At 44.0% G+C, this 20,201-nt stretch overlaps 1 protein-coding gene across 1 annotated transcript in view; it reads left to right on the top strand.

The window, feature by feature from the left end:
- The first annotated feature begins 2,754 nt into the window (after positions 1–2,754).
- The window catches only part of MFSD11 (major facilitator superfamily domain containing 11), a 33,122-nt gene continuing 15,675 nt past the window's right edge, over positions 2,755–20,201 (top strand). Inside the window, exons 1-6 of the mRNA XM_056859384.1 lie at positions 2,755–2,898; positions 5,136–5,191; positions 7,956–8,063; positions 10,269–10,348; positions 12,035–12,131; positions 13,891–13,949. Coding sequence (XP_056715362.1) covers positions 2,803–2,898; positions 5,136–5,191; positions 7,956–8,063; positions 10,269–10,348; positions 12,035–12,131; positions 13,891–13,949 — 496 coding nt within the window. The 5' untranslated portion in view covers positions 2,755–2,802. The remainder of the gene's footprint in view (positions 2,899–5,135; positions 5,192–7,955; positions 8,064–10,268; positions 10,349–12,034; positions 12,132–13,890; positions 13,950–20,201) is intronic.

Genomic DNA, 20,201 nt, shown 5'->3' with positions numbered 1-20,201 from the left:
TCCTTCTGTGGCCATGCATGCTGTTTTTTCTCAACAGACTGCTGCGAGAAGCCATCCAACAGGTGAAGCCCTGCATGCGACTGACAACCTTTTGCTCCACCCACAGGCTTACCCAGTGAATCAGCCTCCTTTCACAATGGCTATGGCCCTGTCAGATGCCTTCTCCTGTTGGAGATCAGCCAACGTGGAAAGCTACAGCAGGTGTGGGTGGAATGTGAGCTCCCAGCAGACCCAGAGGTGGATGACGTTGCTGGATGCCCCCGTACTCGTTTTCCCTTCCAAATAAAGAAGAAGAGTTGGTTTTTATATGCCGACTTTCTCTACAGTTTAAGGAAGAATCAAAATGGCTTGTAATCCCAGGAGATCTCCAACCACCGCCTGGAGGTTGGCTACCCTGCCTCATCCTCAGCAATGCAGGACACCTCCCAAAAGGCCTTGAGGTGCTGAAAGCTCCAGGAGGGTGAGGTCTCGCACTGAGGAAGCCCAAGCATCCAAAGACGGGGAGGGTCTGTGGCGCAGAATGAGAGGCATCCACCAATCAAGAGGGGCACCAAGTGTCAACCTGGGGGAATGGTTTCCCATGCCAGTGGGCTGCCCGTTCCCAGCCACCTGCCTCTCTCTCTGGGCCTCGGTGCCTTCTGAGCTAGGGGTACCCACCTCCCCATTGTTGGGGCCTGGGGTGCCGCCATGAGTGGCTCGGGTCCATTTTGCAGGGCGGTGCTGGTCGGTCCCTTTCCTGGCCACTGGTTTCCTGGCTGCCTAACCATCGCAGCCAGCGCCTTGACCTGTCCAGAGGGGTCGCCCTCGCTAGGGTGGGCGCCCCTCTAGCAGCGAAAGTCCCTGTTGGCATCCTGCTGATCCCCCTGCACCCTCATGGTTCTGGCCCTTCCTCTTCCCCCGCCCAGCCCGTTTGCCGTCTGACGTTTCAGGGACGACTAGGGTTTGGATGCTTGCAGCACGGGATGGGGTATCAGGACTGGCAAGTGGTGTGCAGTCGTGGGCCCATCCCCCCCAGTGGCTTCTGCTGCGTGCGGGGCTACTGGTTGGACCGCCACTGTCCCCTGGTGCATGGCTGGGGCAACCCACCCATCCCCAGCTCTCTCCCGCCCCTCTCCTGGGCTCAGCTGCACTCCTTCAGAGCTGGGTGGGGGCAGAGCCATCCTCCATCCTCCTTTGCTTAGTTCTACCCCTCTCCCACCCCTCCTTGGGCCTTCACTGCCCTCCCTCTGGCTGTGGTGGGGGTGGGGGTGTGCCCACCTTGTGAGGTGCATTGTCTAGTCCTACCTCCCCTCCCCGCCCCTCTCTGCTGCTGCCTCCCTGTGGGCCTCTGGTGGCTGCATGCCTCCATGGCAGCCCGGTCCGAAGCCTGCATCCACCTCACTATTATTTTGTTTTAAATGCCGAATTTGCAGAGCTGGTCGCGACTAGGGTTGCCAGCCTCCAGGTACTAAGTCAAAAAATAAGGGCACCTCCGTGCCTATACCGCAAGGTTTGGAAATTAGCACGGGAGAATAGGTACACAAAAGCACATAGACAGGATACAAGGTAGCAATAGTATAAGGAGTGACATTGATGAAAAAGACAAAGACAGGTGTACAACATGAAATCTAAACCACCAAGTTGCTAAATATATACAAAAATACAAGGTAAGTGTAGAACAGTTCTTTTGGTGCAAAGCAGGAGGCAAAAATCCTCTTCTGGATTTCAATAATAACCAGTCTCTTTAGGATATCCAATGGCAGGTATAAATCCAAAAAATGGGGGACGGCCGTTTCACATTCTTTTCTTCAGCCCCATAATATATCATCCATTTTGTAGTAAATAAATTACATAAACAAGTAGTCTGTTTTAATTCAATCTTCTACGGCAGCAATATAACCAGTTCCCAGTAGGATACAAGAGTCCCTCCCTTCCCCAAACCCCGGTGGCGAAGAGGGACCTGGCAACCCTAGGAGGCGGCTCCACTATGCTGTTGCTGCACTGTCCACGGCCGCAGAGCAAGGACCACCCCCCAGGATTGGGCTGCCCGTGTTTTCTGCACTATGAAATTTAATTTAATACCCAAATATGCTGATCATCCGACCTACTGTGACTTTATGAGAATGTTCCTGCCCAAATAATATATTTTCTTTTGTATCCTACAGAATTTGGTTTCTAACTTCAACGTTTATTGTTCTTGCTTGCTTCTCGGATAGCAAAAATAAAGATCCACATGCTATCGTAGCGTAGGGTGCAGCAGTTGGCAACTCTCGTTTGTTCTTCCTGGTTTCAGTAAGGGAAAGTCTAGAACTGCATTTCCCAGAATTCACAAGGGTTTTTTGGGGGGACCAGCTGACCTGGCGTGTGAATTGTTCTTTATTTCCTGTCTAGCATGAATGGAAATGGTTTGTGTATGGGAGCGTCTATCCTCGTCAGGTGATTTGATGCTTTTTGAGCAAAACTGACTCAGAAACACTGTGGGGAACCAAAGTATTCAAGAAAATCAGCTGCTGCAGAATGGTTCTCCTTTGCGAAGAAAGGTATGCACTGAATAAAGAACAATCTATAATCTGCGGTAACTCTTCTTATGAAAGGTACAGAGAATCTAGTCCTTCAGGCTCATCTGTTTCCCTTTGCCATTGTATTTTGTTACAGTGGCATGCATTCTCTTACTTTGTCAGAAAATAGTTGTTGTAGTAGTCAGTTTAAAACAGCGTCTGTTCATTGTGTTTTCTTGTTGCCTTGGCAGAATTTGTTTTAGAAAGGAAACAGAAGATCAACATTCCTCCGGTTCAGTCTGATCGCATTCCATGAAAACACAAAATGAATCCTGAATCGAAAAAGCAGTTGAACGTCGTCGTTTTAGGAGTGGCCTTTATGTTTATGTTCACTGCTTTCCAAACATGTGGAAACATTGCAGTAAGTACTACGTAATATAAGTGTATTCTTTTCTTCTTTCTCCTGCATGCATTCCTTTCCTTTCTTTTTGAGACTTCAATTTAATTTTCGTTTTTTAATTTTTTTTTTAATGGAGATAGAATGGGCTGTAAGCCCATGCAGCCCATTTTATTACTGAGAAAATCTACCACTTGAAGCAGAAGTGACATAAAACATTAGCACAGACAATGTTTAGAAAATGATCATTAAATTATTTGCTTGAAGTGCTAGATTCGAGTCCAGCAGCACCTTAGAGACTGACAAGATTTTGGGAGTATAAGCTTTCAAGAGTCAAAGCTCTCTTTGACAGCTGATGAAGGGAGCTTTGACTCTTGAAAGCTTATACCCCCAAAATCTTGTTGGTCTCTAAGATGCTACTGGATTCAAATCTTGCTGTTCTACTGCGGACCAGCACGGCTACCACCTGAAACTTTGCTTGAAGTGTCCATTTCAAAGAACTTAAATCACTTCCTTGTTTTACTTCCTGATTTATTTTGCAGAGTTTGAGAGTTGTTAGCTGCCAACTTTTACATCTTTCTCCCCCCCCCCCAGTTACAACAGGGCATCCATTTGTGAAATATTGTTACCAGCCCTCAACCATCCCCGTCCAGTACTTGGGGTTTCCTGGCTATTGGATAGGTGGGGTAGGGGGAGGGCTGCCCTCTAGCTTTTCTAGTGCTTCTAGGGAAAGATGAAGTCAGGGGCACCTCTCTTAAACCAGTGGTTCCCAAAGTGGGCAGTACCACTCCCTGGGGGGCTGTGGGATTACCTAGGGGAGCACTAAGAAGCAAGGGGGCAGTAGGGGCGGCATTAACGGTGGGCCCCTTCAACTGTGTTGTTGGATAGGGTAGGGGGTGCTGGGGTTGAGTTTGTGGAGCCGAGGGGGCGGTGGCCCGAAAAGTTTGGGAACCACTGTCCAAGACCATTGTTTCCTACAGGTGACCAGACAAAGTACAAAGTATAAAATACATAGCTGTATGGCACAAACAATATCATCTGAATAATTTATTGGAACACATTAACACCAAGGATATATATAACTGGCTGCACAGAAATCAAAAGTCCTCCTTTGTTTGGTGAACCTTCTTTGAGATAAATTGCTTACGTAGATGAATTCTTGACAAGTAATTATTACATTATTTGAATGTTGGTTATGTATGCATTGAGGCATTTTACTATGGACAATTGAGAAATATTTTGATGAAGATTTTTTTGAAATGGCACGAGAGCTGGCAGCCCGTCGAAAGATAACAAAGTTTATTGGTCATTACCAAGAATTCATCTTTGAGGAGCATTGCAGTATGGAGAAGAAAAAGATTACTGAACGAAAAACAAGGACTTTTAATTACTTGTCAAGAATTTATCTATGTAAGAAATGTATCTCAAAGAAAGTTCACAGAACAAAGGAAGACTTTTGAGAGAGAGAGAGAGAGAGATACACACACACACACACACAACAGCGTGATATGGTGGTTAAGAGCAGTGGACTCTAATCTGGAGAACTGGGTTTGATTCCCTACTCCTCCACATGAGTGGCAGACTCTAATCTGGTGAATGGGGTTGGTTTCTCCACTCCTTCACATGAAGCCTGCTGGGTGACCTTGGGCTAGTCATAGTTCTCTCAGAACTCCCTCAGCCCCTACATATGTCACAAGGTGTCTGTTGTGGGGAGGAGAAGGGAAGGTGATCGTAAGCTGGTTTGAGTCTCCTTAAAGGTAGAGAAAATCAGGGTGTAAAAACCAACTCTTCTTCTTAGTGTTAATGTGTTCCAATAAATTATTCAGATTATATTAATTGTTTGTGCCCTACAGCCACGTACTTTGTACTGTGTTCTTTGGATAATTAGTGGCTGAGCTACTGTATTTTTGTATACACCTCTTTTGGCACACAAATTGGCCCAAGTAAAATATTCAGGGAGCTCAGAGAACAATATGCAAAAGCAGTTGTGTGTATTCAAGCTTTGGTCATTCTTCTGTCTGTGTTGCAGAGTGAGATTATGATATCCTGTGTTTAAACCCTAGCAGTCCTCTGTTCTTTGAGAGGGGCATAACAATAGCACTGATGATCTAACTGCTTTGAAATTTAGTTAGCATGAACAATCTTGTTATTGAGCTGCATCTTGATTGCTGGTTGTGTTCTGCATCTGGAGTTTTTTATCTTTTAAAAATGATTTCTGAAAAATTTTCACATAATCCAATTTTTAATTTTTTCCCACACAGCAAACTGTTATCACAAACTTAAACAACACAGATTTTCATGGCAGTGGCTATACCAGGTACTTTACACTGATAATATTGGGGTTTTTTTCCCTTTTGTTGCTGTTGAGCTGCTCTGTATGGGTGAATGAAATCTGATGGGGACCCAGAATATGTCAAATGGGAAGAATGGACTGGACCCCACAAATTGTTCTGCTAATGGAGGCACTTTAATCCAGTGGAATTAGCCTTCCGCTGTTTTAAAACAACAACCCTCAAGTGCCTTGCACTAGCAAAAAGTTCCTTCCACTGGAGGAAACTATCTTCACTAGCAGAGCAGATGCATGGGATCCATTCTAGTTTTTTGTCTCACGGGGATTAGGCCTGTAAACTTCTGAAACACAAATATGTTATTACAGACTTAATATTGGTGAACTCCCATTGCCAGCCTCCATGTGGGGCCTGGAATTATTTCTGCTCTCCAGACTACAGAGATCTGTTCCCTTTCTTGGAGGAAATGCCAGGTTTGGAGGGTGGGCTGTACGGCATCACATCTCTAATATACTCCCTCCCCAACCTCTGCCCCCTTCAGGCACTGCACCCAAATCTCCCAGAATTTCCCATGCTGGAATTGGGAGCCTTACCACTGAAGTAAGTGGCTTGCAAAGCCACAAAAAAAATCCCACAGAAGTCAGTGAGACTGAGACAACCTATGACTGCTGGGAGAGTTGTAACTGTAGAATGTGTTTATACGCTGTTTTTCTGCATCCATAGGATGAACTAGCAATTATCATTAGCATTTTAAACCATTTATTTAATATGTACACTTAAAATTTAGAATTAATTCACTTTTTGTAAGATTTCAACCAGGCTTTCCCCTTCGCCCTTATTTTGAGCCCTGAAGAAGCTAGGATAAGCTGCACCAAAAGCTTAGGGTTAGGGTAAGCAGTTGCGTCTCAGAAATGCATGCTGGAGCAAGGGAATTTGGGTGCTGGGGCATCCCATTGTGTAGGCCTGGATAGGCCCGGAGGTGACGTGGTCGCATTGTGCGCAATTGTGCGTGTGTGTAAACCCTGCTCTGAGCTGGCCAATGGATTGGCAAGTAGTTCTGGTCACCACATTCAAAAAAGGATATTGCAGAGCTTGAGAAGGTGAAGAAAAGAGCAAGCAAAACGATCAGGGGGCTAAAGCAATTGCCCTATGAGGAGCAGTTAAAATGCTTCGGGCTGTTTAGCTTAGAAAGAAGGTGGTTAATGGGAGATATGATAGAGGTCTATAAAATTATGCATGGTATGGAGACAGTGGGCAGGGAGAAGCTTTTCTCCCTCCCTCATAATACCAGAACGCGGGGTCATCTGCTGAAGCTGGAGGGGGAAAGATTCAAAACAGACAAAAGGAAGTATTTCTTTACACAATGCATAGTTAAATTGTGGAACTCACTTCCCCAGGATGTGGTGATGGCTGCCAACTTGGAAGGCTTTAATAGGGGAGAGGACATATTCATGGAGGATAAGCCTATCCATGGCTTCTAAGCAAAATGAATCCTAGTCATGAATGCATACTATTCTCTCCAGTATCAGGGGAGCATGCCTATTATATTAGGTGCTGTGAAACACCAGCAGGACAATGCTGCTGCAGTTGTCTTTTTTGTGGGCTTCCTAGAGGCACCTAGTTGGTCACTGTGTGGACATAGTGCTGGACTTGATGGACCTTGGTCTGATCCAGCATGGCTTTTCTTATGTTCTTAAGCTAGCAGACCAGCCTATATGTATAAAGTAGGGTTGCCAGCTTCCATCAGAGGGCAGAGCTTCTCCTGCCCCCAGCTCCTGCTGTCCACTGCTGCTTAGCTGGGTGGCAGGAGGAAATGCCTGGGCAAAAATGGGGGAGACGTAATTGGTGTCCCCTATGTGATGACATTGCTTCTTGTGTGACCTGGAAGTTACATCAACACAATGGTTACTCCCTAGCATTCAGCCAGCAGTCAATGATTAAACCATAGAGTTTTGGGAAATCGCTAGTGCATCAGCTCCCTGCAATAACATCACTTCTAGGTCATGTCAAAAGTAGTATAAAGCAAAGCAGTGACAGCATAATAACTGAAAAGAGGATGGGGGGTGAGTCCTGGATGGGTGCTGCATCGGTGGGAAATTTCAGATTTTTCTCTTCCTCCCACTGACACAACAGCTATTTTCCTTGCTCTGTATTAGCCACTTACTCCCCCTGCCACCAGTTTTTTGTTGTTCTTTTTTTAACTTAATCGAATATCGTGAAAATGTTATAGCAATCTCTGTATCAAGGTCTCTGAATTCCAAGCTTCAATTTTTTAAAAAAAGTGAGTATCTAACCTCTTTGGAGACATGCATTTCTCCTTATATTTCTGCAATGAAAAGGGCTAGAGTGCTTTTTAAAAGAATGCAAATTAGGAATTCAGATGCAGAGATTGTTATAGTGACATTCAATTGCTGACTAGAAAAAGAAATGGAAAAAGGCTGGTGGGGTGGTTGGTCACTGCTGGGGAATGGGGCAGGGAAACTGCAGGGAAAACTGCCACATGGAGGCCCCATGGCTGTTAAGCTGTATTGGTGAATGCAGCAGTAATGGGGAAACTACACAAGTCTGTATCTGTGTGGCAAATACCTATATTCCACTGTAAACCACTGAATGCACATAGCACTTTAATCAGTACATTACATAAATGAAAGATAAATAAGGCAGGAATAACATAGCGCTCTTAAGTGGTTATGAATTTAAATATTCTGAAAAGATACTGTGTAAAATTAGCATCAAGAAACATCGTGGGGTTTATTTTACATACTTAATCATAACTATGGTCCCTTTCTGCAGCATGGCCATTATTTACGGAGTCTTCTCGGCATCAAATCTGATTTCGCCTTCAGTGGTTGCCATTGCAGGGCCACAGCGCTCTATGTTCTTTAGTGGCATCTTTTATAGGTAAGTGAAACCCTTTACAGATTTGCTTTCCCCCCCTTTCTGCCTCTTCCTCCTACATTTAGAAGACACAATATGCCCTTGAACAGAGTATTACTAGCAGAGGAACCTAGGATATACATTACTGCAGAGTCACTGGTATTGCTTTTCCAATGATCACGTTGCAGAATACAAGCTGTTTTCCCCCTAAAACACAGCATTCTTTGCCTACAGCTGGGCTTGGAATAAAAGCTTGAGGATTTCAGTCAAAGATCCTGGCTCTCCCACAAATCTCACTGGGTAACCTTGGGCTAATCCCTCTCTTTCATAGGGTTGCCAACTTCCAGGTACTAGCTGGAGATCTGCTATTACAATTGATCTCCAGCTGATAGAGATCAGTTTGTCTGGAGAAAATGGCTGCTTTGGCAATTGGACTCTATGGCATTAAAGTCCCTCCCCTCCCAAACCCCGCCTTCCCCAGGCTCCTGCCAGTGGCGAAGAGGGACCTGGGAACCCTACTCTTTCAGCCTCGTCTGTCTCACATGGTTGCTGTGAGGGTAAAATAGGGAAGAGAACCGTATACACTTCTCTAAGCTTCTTGGAGGAAAGGCGAGATACAAATGTACAGATACTCTGGAAAAGGAGAAGGGGACAGAGAGAGAGTGAGTAGTATTTAGAGCATTCACCTTGGCCTTAGAAAACTCAGGTTCAAATCCCTTTACAGTTGTGGGCCTTGGGGTAAGTTACTTGCTCCCAGCTTGAATTTACATTACAGGGTTGTTGTAAAGCCAAATACTACATTGGTCTTTTATGCATGGCTATTTCACTCACCCCTCCAACAACTTCGGGTCTTTGTGTTGATTATGTATGCCATTTCTGACCATCAGAGGTCATCTCACTCTTCCCCTTCCCCCCCACCCGCGTTTTCAAATTTTGGTCTCTGAAAACGTGGGGAAATGCAGGGGGAGAGCGAGGTGACCTCTGTTAGTCGGAAACAGCATACATAATCAACATAAAGGCTTGAAATCATTGGAGGGATGACAGTGAGTGAAACAGCCATGTATAAAAGACCTTTGAGCTTCTGGTCAGATGGATGGAATATGTATGAAAAAAATGTTAGCTTGAGACAGTGTGTAACACCATGTGTTTTAAAGATATGAAAACATTTGTTTCAAATAAACAACTTGCATTATTTTTGCAGTTGATTGGATATGAGAAATTGGTTTATACCCATGCTTCTCAAACATTAGCAACCCAATGACCTGTATTTTAATATTTAAATTAAAGCATTGATGTCCTCCAAGCATTGATGTCTCCTGGCTCTCGCTATGTAGAGTGTAAGCAGGAAGCCTTGCATACTCCATGGAGGCCTCCATCCTCAGAACAATTCTGTGAGAACCGTAGCAGTTACTTTTTAAAAGCAAGTTTAAGTACAATGTTTGTGCCTGGCCTATAGGGTCTGGTCTCAGAGGGTAGGTAGATCTGTCGGCTGCAACTAAAAACAGCTCTGACCCAAGTTCTGATCAATCTTGCTCTTTGATTGGAAGGGACTTTGCACTGGGGCCAGCAACAAAATTGGTTAATCATTTCTAGCCAGTGGCCATCAGAACAGGAGTGGGAAAGAATGTTCAGAGAACTTCACAGAAACATAAAAAGATGCACATCACATAAACCTGAACTTCAGTATTCATTCGAAAAGTGCCTTTTGCTATCATTATCTATGGATGCTGAAATACTTTGCTTTTGGATGCAAATCCTTTCGCATTGGAAATGCCTTTATGTTCAGTTTTGTGCCAAAAGTAACTATGATGATTACATTAGGGCTGTATTTATTTAATGCCAGTCATTGCAGGTTCCTGCAACCTGAGCTATTGTTTCCCAGCCACCAATCAGAGTGTTCTCCGTCTAGTGTTTGGAGGTGTTCTGGGAGCAAGGCGTGGCAACTGTGTGAGCTTCCTTCTTTCAAAAGAGGGAAAAGCTGATTCCATCATCTTTCCCTGAGAAGGCGAGTCCCTGCCTCCATTCCTAGAAAATGGACCGGGCTTCCTTTTAATGTTAGTCGGATGGGCATAACAAAGTCCTGCCCACCATCCTTACAAAGGGCACGTGGAGTACAGGTCCTTTGAACTTCATTCTGAGAAATGCTCAAAAGCTTAGCAGTACAGCTAATATGAAAAGATATAACAGGCATGATATTATCCGTAAACACTCTGCATTATTATATTTCAGCATATATATCGCTGTCTTTATTGAGCCTTCTACATGGAGCTTCTACACAGCCTCTGTTTTCCTTGGCGTAGCAGCTGCTAGTAAGTCTTGCCTTCATCTTGTATGCCGTACTCCCTGTTGTATCTTTCCAGGGGCTGTCACAAGTCATACCAGGCTCTTGCTGAAAGTCTGTAGTGTAGGCTGGGATCCAAAGAGCTACTTTAGGAGGGCCTAGGTGTGCCTCCTGGCTTTTTTGGTGAAGTCTTAGTTTTCATTTGAATAGTAGGCCCACCCCAGCTAGCCATATCACAAATTGCGTTTGAAATATCTTACAGGTTCATAAGAGGTTTGCCTTGTGGCATGGGTGGGTTCCTGTTTGAGAAAAAAAAGTTCAAAGTTCTTTTCAACATATGCAACTATCTGCACTCTTCTTTGGAGTCAGGCGTCAAGGTTTCAGGTTATTTTTTTTTAAATTAAAACTTTCTAGTTTAGGGGTGTTGAACTCATTTGTTACGAGAGCCGGATGTGACATAAATGTCACTTGGTCAGGCTGAGCCATGCCCCGCAGCAGGATTGCCAGCCCAAAGTGGGAAGGGGGTAGTGGCTGCCTTGGCTGGCTTGCAGGCTGGATAAGAGCTCTCAGGGGGCCTGATTTGGCCTGCGGGCTGTACGTTTGACACCCCTGTTCAAGCTGCTGCGGTTGAAGAGAAACATTTGATGGCTGGGCACGGCTGTATTCAAAGTGGAAAGGAATCTGAAGATCCCCAAACTTGCTCTTTGGACAAATAATTAACACACACACACAATCACATGAAAATGACGTGTGGAAAAACTTCCAGCAAGAGTTACATTTTGTTGTTATTCACCCTGGGTCCCAAGTTGTTCAGGAGAAAAGGGTGTATGTAATGGCCCAAAGGGCTTTGCTGTGATTTCCCCAAAACTTCACAGCAAAGCATGTTGGGTAAAGATTAAAGAATACCTGGAGAATCCCCAGGAGGTGCATGAATGCATCATGATTCTATGGGGAAGAAGGAAGAACCCCACTTCCAAATAGCACTGGACCATGGGCAAATAACCCATATGGAAATAGCCTGGGAGTAGGGTTGCCAACGTACCTGATATAGTGGGGGGGGGGTCTCCTGCCACCACCTGACCCCTGCTGCTGCTTGAATGAATGGCAGGAGGGAAAGGGGGGTGAGATCAATTGACATTGCTCTTTACTTCTGGGTTTCACCTGGAAGTAAAGTCACAATGCTCTAGGATTTCCGTGAACCTCTATGGTTTTACCATAGAGTTTTGGGAATTCCTAGAATGCTGTGATGTCACTTCTGAGCAAAACCTGGATATGATGTTGCGACCTTGATTTCTGCTTCCCCTCCATGTGCCCCACACCCCAAAGTTCTCTGGGGGTTGAAGGCAGAGGCATGGCAACCCTATCTGGGAGGTGAGCAACAAACCCAAGCTTGTTAACAAATGCACCGTTCAATTAGGAGTTGCAGCCAATCCCCGCTTTATGTCTACTATGTACTTTTCTAGCATATTGTCAAATATTACTTTGTCACATTCACACTTTACATATTTTTGTGAACATTTTAAAAATCTTATGTGCATACCTCAAAACATACTGTATGAAGCAGGCCTAAGCTTTGGATTAGAAGTACAACTCTGAGTTAACTAACTGTCCCTGCATACATTTGCATATACCATGTGGTGTGATTAATATCCTGAATGAGCAAGCCCTAGATTACTTTCTTCCCTTGCTGATCATCATTCTGATTAAATTTCAGTATTGTGGACAGCCCAGGGAAACTGTCTGACAATAAATTCCAATGAAAACACCATTGGCAGAAACAGTGGAATCTTCTGGGCATTACTGCAGTCTAGGTAAGGAATAAAATGGTTTCCTTTGGTTATTTCCACCTTGTTTTTCTCAGTCAATATAAGAGTGGAACTTGTCTGTGGTTTTTTTTTTAATTTGAAGTATTTATAACCTGTCTTTTTTTTTTTGCAGAGACATAAGCACAAACTATACATAAGGCATGCACAAACACACACTGTATAGTAGAAAGGCATGTTATATATAGATATTGATATGTAGATATATAGACAGTAGAAAGACAGGTTATAAATACTGGGACAGGTTATAAATATGTAGCATTCAGGTGTGTGTGTGTTAAGTGCCGTCAAGTCGCTTCCGACTCATGACGACCCTATGAATGAAAGTCCTCCAAAATGTCCTATCTTTGATAGCCTTGCTCAGATCTTGCAAATTGACTTCCAAAAATATAAGACATTTGGATATGCATCACTAAAACTGGTAATAAACACATTAAAATAGGAGATAACATCTAAAAAAGCAATGAGACTGTAGTCCATTTTAAGGGTTCTGTTTCTTTCAGAAAATCCATAGTTTACTGTGGGGAGGAGAGCGTTTAATATCTTATATATATTGATGGTAGTTATATTTCTTTTTAACAATTTAAAAGAGAAAAAGAACCCACATCCTTTCATTTCTGAAAATCTTCCATCTTTCAGAACTGCAGGCAACTCTTAGTCATCATAAAGGACCAGTTTGAGTAGAAGCCTTCTGTACGCTACTTAGCTATGCTGGGTTTACTTTGTCCCAGCTTTTAAATATAACATCCTGATTTGCCAGAAGCACAAATAAGCAGCTGTTGTTTCCAAACTGGTGTTCTGTGTACATTCAGCGCATCTCAACCGTTACAAGGCAGATTACTACATCTACAGTAATTGCAGCTTCTGGTCTGTCTTCATGGGTATCTCTTCATAAAGTGCATTACTGTAATCCCACCTGAAAGTTACAGAAGCACGGATCAGCGTAGCTAGGTCAGCAGAGTCCAGGAAGGAAGATTTTTTTTAAAAAAAAAACAACCTAAGTGTAGAGGATTTTTTAAAATCCTGGCAAAAGCTCCCACCTGCCACTCCAAAAAAAGATGGTAAAGGTAGTCCCCTGTGCAAGTACAGGGTCATTACTGACCTATGGGGTGATGTCACATCCCGATGTTTACTAGGCAGACTGTGTCTACGGGGTGGTTTGCCATTGCCTTCCCCAGTCATCCTCCCTTTACCCCCAACAAGCTGGGTACTTATTTTACCAACCTCGGAAGGATGGAAGGCTGAGTCAACCTTGAGCCGGCTACCTGAAAGCAACTTCCTCTGGGATTAAACTCTGGCCATGAGCAGAGCTTTTGACTGCAGTAGCTTACCACTCTGTGCCACGGGGCTCCTAAAACCCCCCAATGAGTCCAGGATAAATCCTAAACCTTTTCACCTGATCTGAATAGGATAGCTTAATTCCATTCAATGAGGCATGTCATTCCTCTCAAGAACATCTGTTTGTTGCTATTGTATGTCATTAAAAGTTTGTTGCTATTAGATGTCATTAAAATTTGACAGATTTTTATGACATGTGCATGTATTTTGCCAATGTCACTGCTATGGGTTGTGGGCTTCCATCTAGCCAGAGCATAGACGAGGCTTAACATTATGTTACAGGTTTTACAAGGGGTTTACAATGTGAAAAAAGCATGCATCTCTCAGCAGAATGAGTTAATTTTTATGATGTCTCTTTGAAATTATTTTATTACTATTATTAATAACTGAATTGCTATTTTTTTCACAGCTTGTTTTTTGGAAATATGTATATATACTTTGCCTGGCAAGGGAAGACCCATATAGCAGGTTGGTTTTGCTTATAAGATATTATTTTTTTGGTGGGGGGAGATGGTGGATTAAATAATCAGCAGATATTTCTGTGCTATTGACAGAAATAAAGCAAGTCCTTAATATGCATTGTTGTAATTGTAACATTGGCTGTTACCGCACTAGGTATTCCCAGCGATGTATCAAGAGTTTGGAAATGTTATAAAAAACATCGCTTTAAAAGGGTTTTTGTATATCGTGGCTAAAAAATGGTTGGAAGACGTCTTCCCAGCTAAAGGGGCCAAACAAAGTGCGAACAGTATTTTTTATAACCGTTTCAAACTCTTAATACATCGGTGGGAATACATAGAAAGTGCGAACAGTATCTTTTATAACATTTTCAAACTCTTAATACATCACTGGGAATACCTAGTGCGGTAACAGCCATTGTTGGAGATTTTCTTCTGTTTTTTCTTTCCTGTCAATTAAGTAGACATAAGAGAGCTTTAAAAAATGTTCATTTCTTTTTGTACAGTTCTTCTTTAATAATGTAGAAACATGAACAAGAACTTGAGATGGTCTTTGGGGCTAAACTCCAAAAGTCCAAAGATCTGTCTGTCTCAACCCCAATCCCTTATTTAGCAGTTTTTCTTACTGTTCTTGGTGCAGGAAGGGAGCTATTTGAAGAAACCTTGATCTTGAAGCAATTGCAAAACAAAATTGTCTTATTCTGAAGGGGTCATTCATAGACCATCAGAGACATCCTTCCTAGATGACTAGTCCTGTCCTCTGCAGGGCATTGTATGGTTATGTCACCATGCCCCCTCCCCCTGAAGAATTTCCATCAATTCCGTAACAAACAAACCTAATTTCATGAGGAATTGTGCCAAGACCTGCAGGTTTGCATATATTTGTATTTGCCTTATATCACACTATGGTTACAGTGTTTGGATTTTCACAAACTTCGGAATATTTTGTCAAAGAACGGAGTGGTAGCTGGTAAAGAAGGCAAGGGGTCATTCAAAAATGGACACAAGTTGGAGACACTGGGGAACAGCAGGGTCAGGAGCGGAGCAAAGAGAACAGACATGGCACCGTGGATGCCGGAGTCTTTGACAGATAGTACTTGCGTGCTGAAATGTGTGGCCACAATCCTGAAGATTAAAAACTTGGCACTTTATGAAAATGAAAGCTGTATTTTTCAGAAAACCAGCCCTAGTACTGGAGTCCCTCTTACCAATGCAGACAGTAGGAAGCACTTGCCTGTGTTGTAGGTAGGGTTGCTAGCTCTGAGTTGGGAAATACCTGGACGTTTTGGGGGTGGAGCCTGAGGAGGGCGGTGTGTGGAGAGGGGAGGGACTTCAATGCCATAGAGTCCAATTGCCGAAGCAGCCATTTTCTCTAGGGGAACTGATCTCTATCGACTGGAGATCAGTTGTAATAGCAGAAGATCTCCAGCCACCATCTGGAGGTTGGCAACCCTAGTTGAAGGCCTAACAGTTATTAATATGGAGTCATAATACTATAAGGAGGTATAATACTATGCCTTGGACAAACCTGCCAGAGTGGTCACACAGTGTTATCTGCTCCTCTTCCTCCTGTCTCTGTGTATCTTCTACAAAGCTGTTACTTTTTGTGAAGGGAAGCAAATGAAACATTATTTTCAACTGCATTCTTTTCTTATTGTACCTTCACTATACCTTTCTCCTTGTCTCGTTCTCCTTTGTCTAATCTTGGATGGTAAATGATGTCTCATTACTGTGTACAACTGTTCAATAAGATATTGCTGAAAATGACCCTAAAGCAATGTAATAAGTAGTATTTGTAATCTGCAACCCTAAGATGAAGTAGAATCATAGAATCATAGAGTTGGAAGGGACCACCAGGGCCATCAAGTCCAACCCCCTGCACAATGCAGGAAATTCACAACTACCTCCCCACTCCACACCCCTAGTGACCAGAAGATGGCCAAGATGCCCTCCCTCTCATCATCTGCCTAAGGTCACAGAATCAGCATGGCTGACAGATGGCCATCTAACCTCTTCTTAAAAACCTCCAGGGAAGGAGAGCTTACCACCTCCCGAGGAAGCCTGTTCCACTGAGGAACCGCTCTGTTTGAAAATTCTTCCTAATGTCTAGACGGAAACTCTTTTGATTTAATTTCAGCCTGTTGGTTCTGGTCCGACCTTCTTGAGCAACAGAAAACAACTCGGCACCCTCCTCTATATGACAGCCCTTCAAGTACTTGAACATGCTTATCATATCCCCTCTCAGTCTTCTCCTCTTCAGGATAAACATACCCAGCTCCTTCAACCTTTCCTCATAGGACTTGGTCGCCAGACCCCTCACCATCTTCGTTGCCCTTCTCTGGACACGTTCCCGCTTGTCTACATCTTTCTTAAATTGTGGTGCCCAAAACTGAACACAGTACTCTAGTTGAGGTCTAACCAGAGCAGAGTAAAGCGATACCATCACTTCGTGTGATCTGGACAGTATACTTCTGTTGATGCAGCCCAAGACTGCATTTGCCTTTTTAGTTACAGCATCACACTGCTGACTCATGTTAAGTGTTTGGTCTACTAAGACCCCAAGATCCTTTTCACACACACTACTGCTCAAACAAGTCTCCCCCATCCTATAATTATGCATTTGATTTTTCCTACCTAACTGTAGAACTGTACTAGTAGAAAAGAGCAAGAGTCCAGTAGCACCTTAAAACAGGGATGGGGAACCTCAGGCCCGGGGGCCGTATGCGCCCGCCGAGGACATTTTCCGTGGCCCTCGGGAGCTCCGGGGCCGTGTGTGTGTGTGTGGGGGGGGGAGGCGTGGAGGCTGGGGCCTGGTTGCGTGGGGCCGGTGTGTGCAGGTGTGTGTGTGGGGGGAAGGCTTTTCTTTCTTTTTTTCTGTCACTCTCCTTTCTCTCCCTCTTTTTCTGTCTCTTTGTCTCCCTCCGTCCTTTTCTTTCTACCCCTCCCTCCATTTCCTTCTTCCTTTCTCTCTCTTTCCCCCTCCCTCCCTTTTCCTCTTTCTCTGTTTTCTTTCCTCCCTCCCTCCCTTCCCTGCAGATTGGCTGTGGGCTGCGCCCCCCTGGCGCCTCATTTGCTCAGGCTCACTGCTGGCTGCCCTCCTGCCTGGGGGGGAGGAGGAAGGGGGGAGCAGAGGTGCCCTCCAGGCCGTTTCTGCGTGGCCTCCCCTGGGATTGCCAACCTCCAGGTGGTGGCTGGAGACCTGACAACCCCCGCCTCCCCCCCCCCCGCCGGGAGATCTACACCTGGTTATGGCCCCCGAATGATGTTATAAATGTGCAAATGGCCCTTGGCAGGGAAAAGGTTCCCCACCCCTGCCTTAAAGATTAACAAAAATATTTTCTGGCAGGGTATGAGCTTTCGTGAGCCACAGCTCACTTCTTCAGATACCTTATGTATGTACATGCCAATGTAGAACTGTACATTTGTCTTTGTTGAAGTGCATTTTATTAGTTCTAGCCCATTTCTCCAGCCTGTCAAGATCATCCTGTATCTTGGCTCTGTCTTCTACCGTATTTGCTACCCCTCCCAATTTAGTATCATCTGCAAATTTAATAAGCATCCCCTCTATTCCTTCATCCAAATCATTTATAAAGATGTTGAACAACACAGGGCCCAGCACAGATCCCTGAGGAACTCCACTAGTCACTTCTCTCCAAGTGGACGAGGAACCATTAACTAGCACTCTTTGGGTACGATCTGTCAACCAGTTGCAGATCCATCTAACAATAATAGGATCTAACCTACATTTTCCCAATTTGTCAACTAGAATACTATGTGGAACCTTATCAAAAGCCTTACTGAAATCTAGATAAACTATGTCTACAGCATTCCCCTGATCCAGCAAGGTAGTAACTTTCTCAAAAAAGGAGATAAGATTAGTCTGACATGACTTATTTTGAGAAACCCATGCTGGTTCTTAGTGATCAGATCCATCCTTTCTAAATGCTCAAGGACAGACTGTTTGATGATTTGTTCGAACACCTTTCCTGGTAGAGAAGTCAAGCTGATGGGTCGGTAGTTACCTGGATCCTCCTTTTTCCCCTTCTTGAAGATGGGGACAACATTTGCCCGCCTCCAATCTTCTGGCACCTCACCTGTTTACCAAGACTTTTCAAAAATAATGGACAGAGGTTCTGAAATTACATCTGCAAGTTCTTTGAGTACCCTTGGGTGCAATTCATCTGGCCCAGAGGATTTGGTTTCATTTAAAGAAACCAGGTGTTTGTGCACTACCCCAATGCCAATTCTAGGCTGCAAATCCCTTCCCTCATCACATGTTCTGTTTATGCCATGTTGAGCTTCACTTCCCTCACTAGAAAAAACTGAGGAAAAGTAGGAATTGAGGAGTTCTGCCCTCTCTTCATCTCCTGTTACAATTTCACTTTCCGGTCCACGCAATGGGCTTATCTTGTCCTTGTTCTTACTCTTACTCTGTACATAGGAAAAGAACCCTTTTTTGTTGCATTTAGCATCTCTCGCTAGCCTAAGTTCATACTGAGCTTTAGCTTTCCTAATACTCTCCCTACAAGCACTAGTTATTTGCTTATATTCCTCTTTGGTTATAAGGCCCTCCTTTCACTTCCTAAATGAGTCTTTTTTATTTCTCTTTAAAAAGCTGTTTATGGAGCCACCCTGGCCTCTTTAGGCTCCTCCCATTTTTCTTTCTCATAGGAATGGTTTGGGATTGCGCCTTCAGTATTTTATTTTTAAGAAATGCCCACCCTTCTTGAACTCCCTTCTCCTTAAGTATTTCTGACCATGGGATTCTACCTAGCATAAGTTTAAGTTTGTTAAAATTTGCTCTTTTGAAGTCCAACCTACATGTCTGACTATGTACAGGTTTTCCTCTCCCCAAGATTGTAAATTCCAAAAGTACGTGGTCACTACTACCCAGGGTGCCTACTACTTTAACCTCATTGACCAGTTCTTCCCTGTTGGTGAGAATCAAGTCTAAGATAGCAGACCCCCTTATTTCCCTGTCCACCTCCTGGAATAGAAAGTTGTCAGCAAGACAAGTCAGGAATTTATTGGATCTTGCATTTTTAGCAGCGTTGGACTTCCAACAGATATCCGGGTAATTAAAATCTCCCATGACCACCATGTCCCGTCTCTTTGAAAACTTTGTGATCTGGTCTAGGAGCGTCCCATCCAAGTCCTCTGCCTGGTTTGGCGGTCGATAGCAGACCCCCACAAGAATATCACTATTATTTCTTATTCCTTTTATGTTTACCCATAGAGTCTCGACTGCACTACCATGCTCAGATTCATGTACTTCTTCACAAGTGTACCCATCTTTGACATACAGTGCTACTCCTCCCCCTTCCTTATCAATCTATCTCTTTTAAACAAGTTGTACCCCTCAATCTTAATATTCCAATCATGAGTGACATCCCACCAAGTTTCAGAAATGCCTATTAGGTCAAAATCCCCTTCCTGTATTAGGGCTTCGAGTTCTTCCTGTTTGTTTCCCATACTCTGCGCATTAGTGTACAGACATCGGAATCCGTGTTTTATGTGCCCCGTGGTTTTGGTTTCTGTTCTTACCTGTGAGTTTATGTTTCCTTGCATACATGCCACTCCCTGCAAATCTTTATTGTTCTCGTCTACAGGTATTATCAGCATACAAAGCTTTAAATTGTTGTCTCGCTCCCCCATAGGATTTAATTTAAAGCCCTCCTGATCAGGTTTTTCAAGGCTCTCACCAAACACATTTTTTCCTACCCTCGTGAGGTGTAAACCATCCCCCGACAGAAAAGCTTATTCTCGAAAGCATAAGCCATGGTCTAGAAATCCAAACCTTTCTTGACGACACCACCTATGCAGCCAGTCAGTAATTTGGAGTATTAGTCTTTCCCTTCCTAAGCCACGACCTTCAATAGGCAGAACTGACGAAAACACAACCTGCGCCCCCAAGTCCTTCGCCTTCTCACCCAGAGCCATGTAGTCTCTTTTAATATGTTCTGGGCTGTGCCGGGCAATATCATTTGTTCCCACATGAACAAGTAAGAAAGGATAATAATCTGTGGGCTTGATGAGTCTTCCTACCCTTTCCGTCACATCCTGGATGCGTGCACCCGGTAAACAGCAGACCTCTCGGGACAACAAGTCAGGTTGGCATACTTTAGACTCTACCCTTCTCAGGAGGGAATCCCCAATTACGAGAACACGCCTCTTCCTAAATTGTGGGGCGGAAGATCGAGTCCTCTCATGCACAGGAGCCTGAGGAATTTCTTTCACGCTTTGGGGGGATAGCCCTTGTTCC

Source organism: Euleptes europaea, chromosome 1 (assembly GCF_029931775.1).
Source record: "Euleptes europaea isolate rEulEur1 chromosome 1, rEulEur1.hap1, whole genome shotgun sequence".
NCBI classification, from domain to species: Eukaryota; Metazoa; Chordata; class Lepidosauria; order Squamata; family Sphaerodactylidae; genus Euleptes; species Euleptes europaea.
This window is presented reverse-complemented; position numbering and strand designations above follow the sequence as displayed.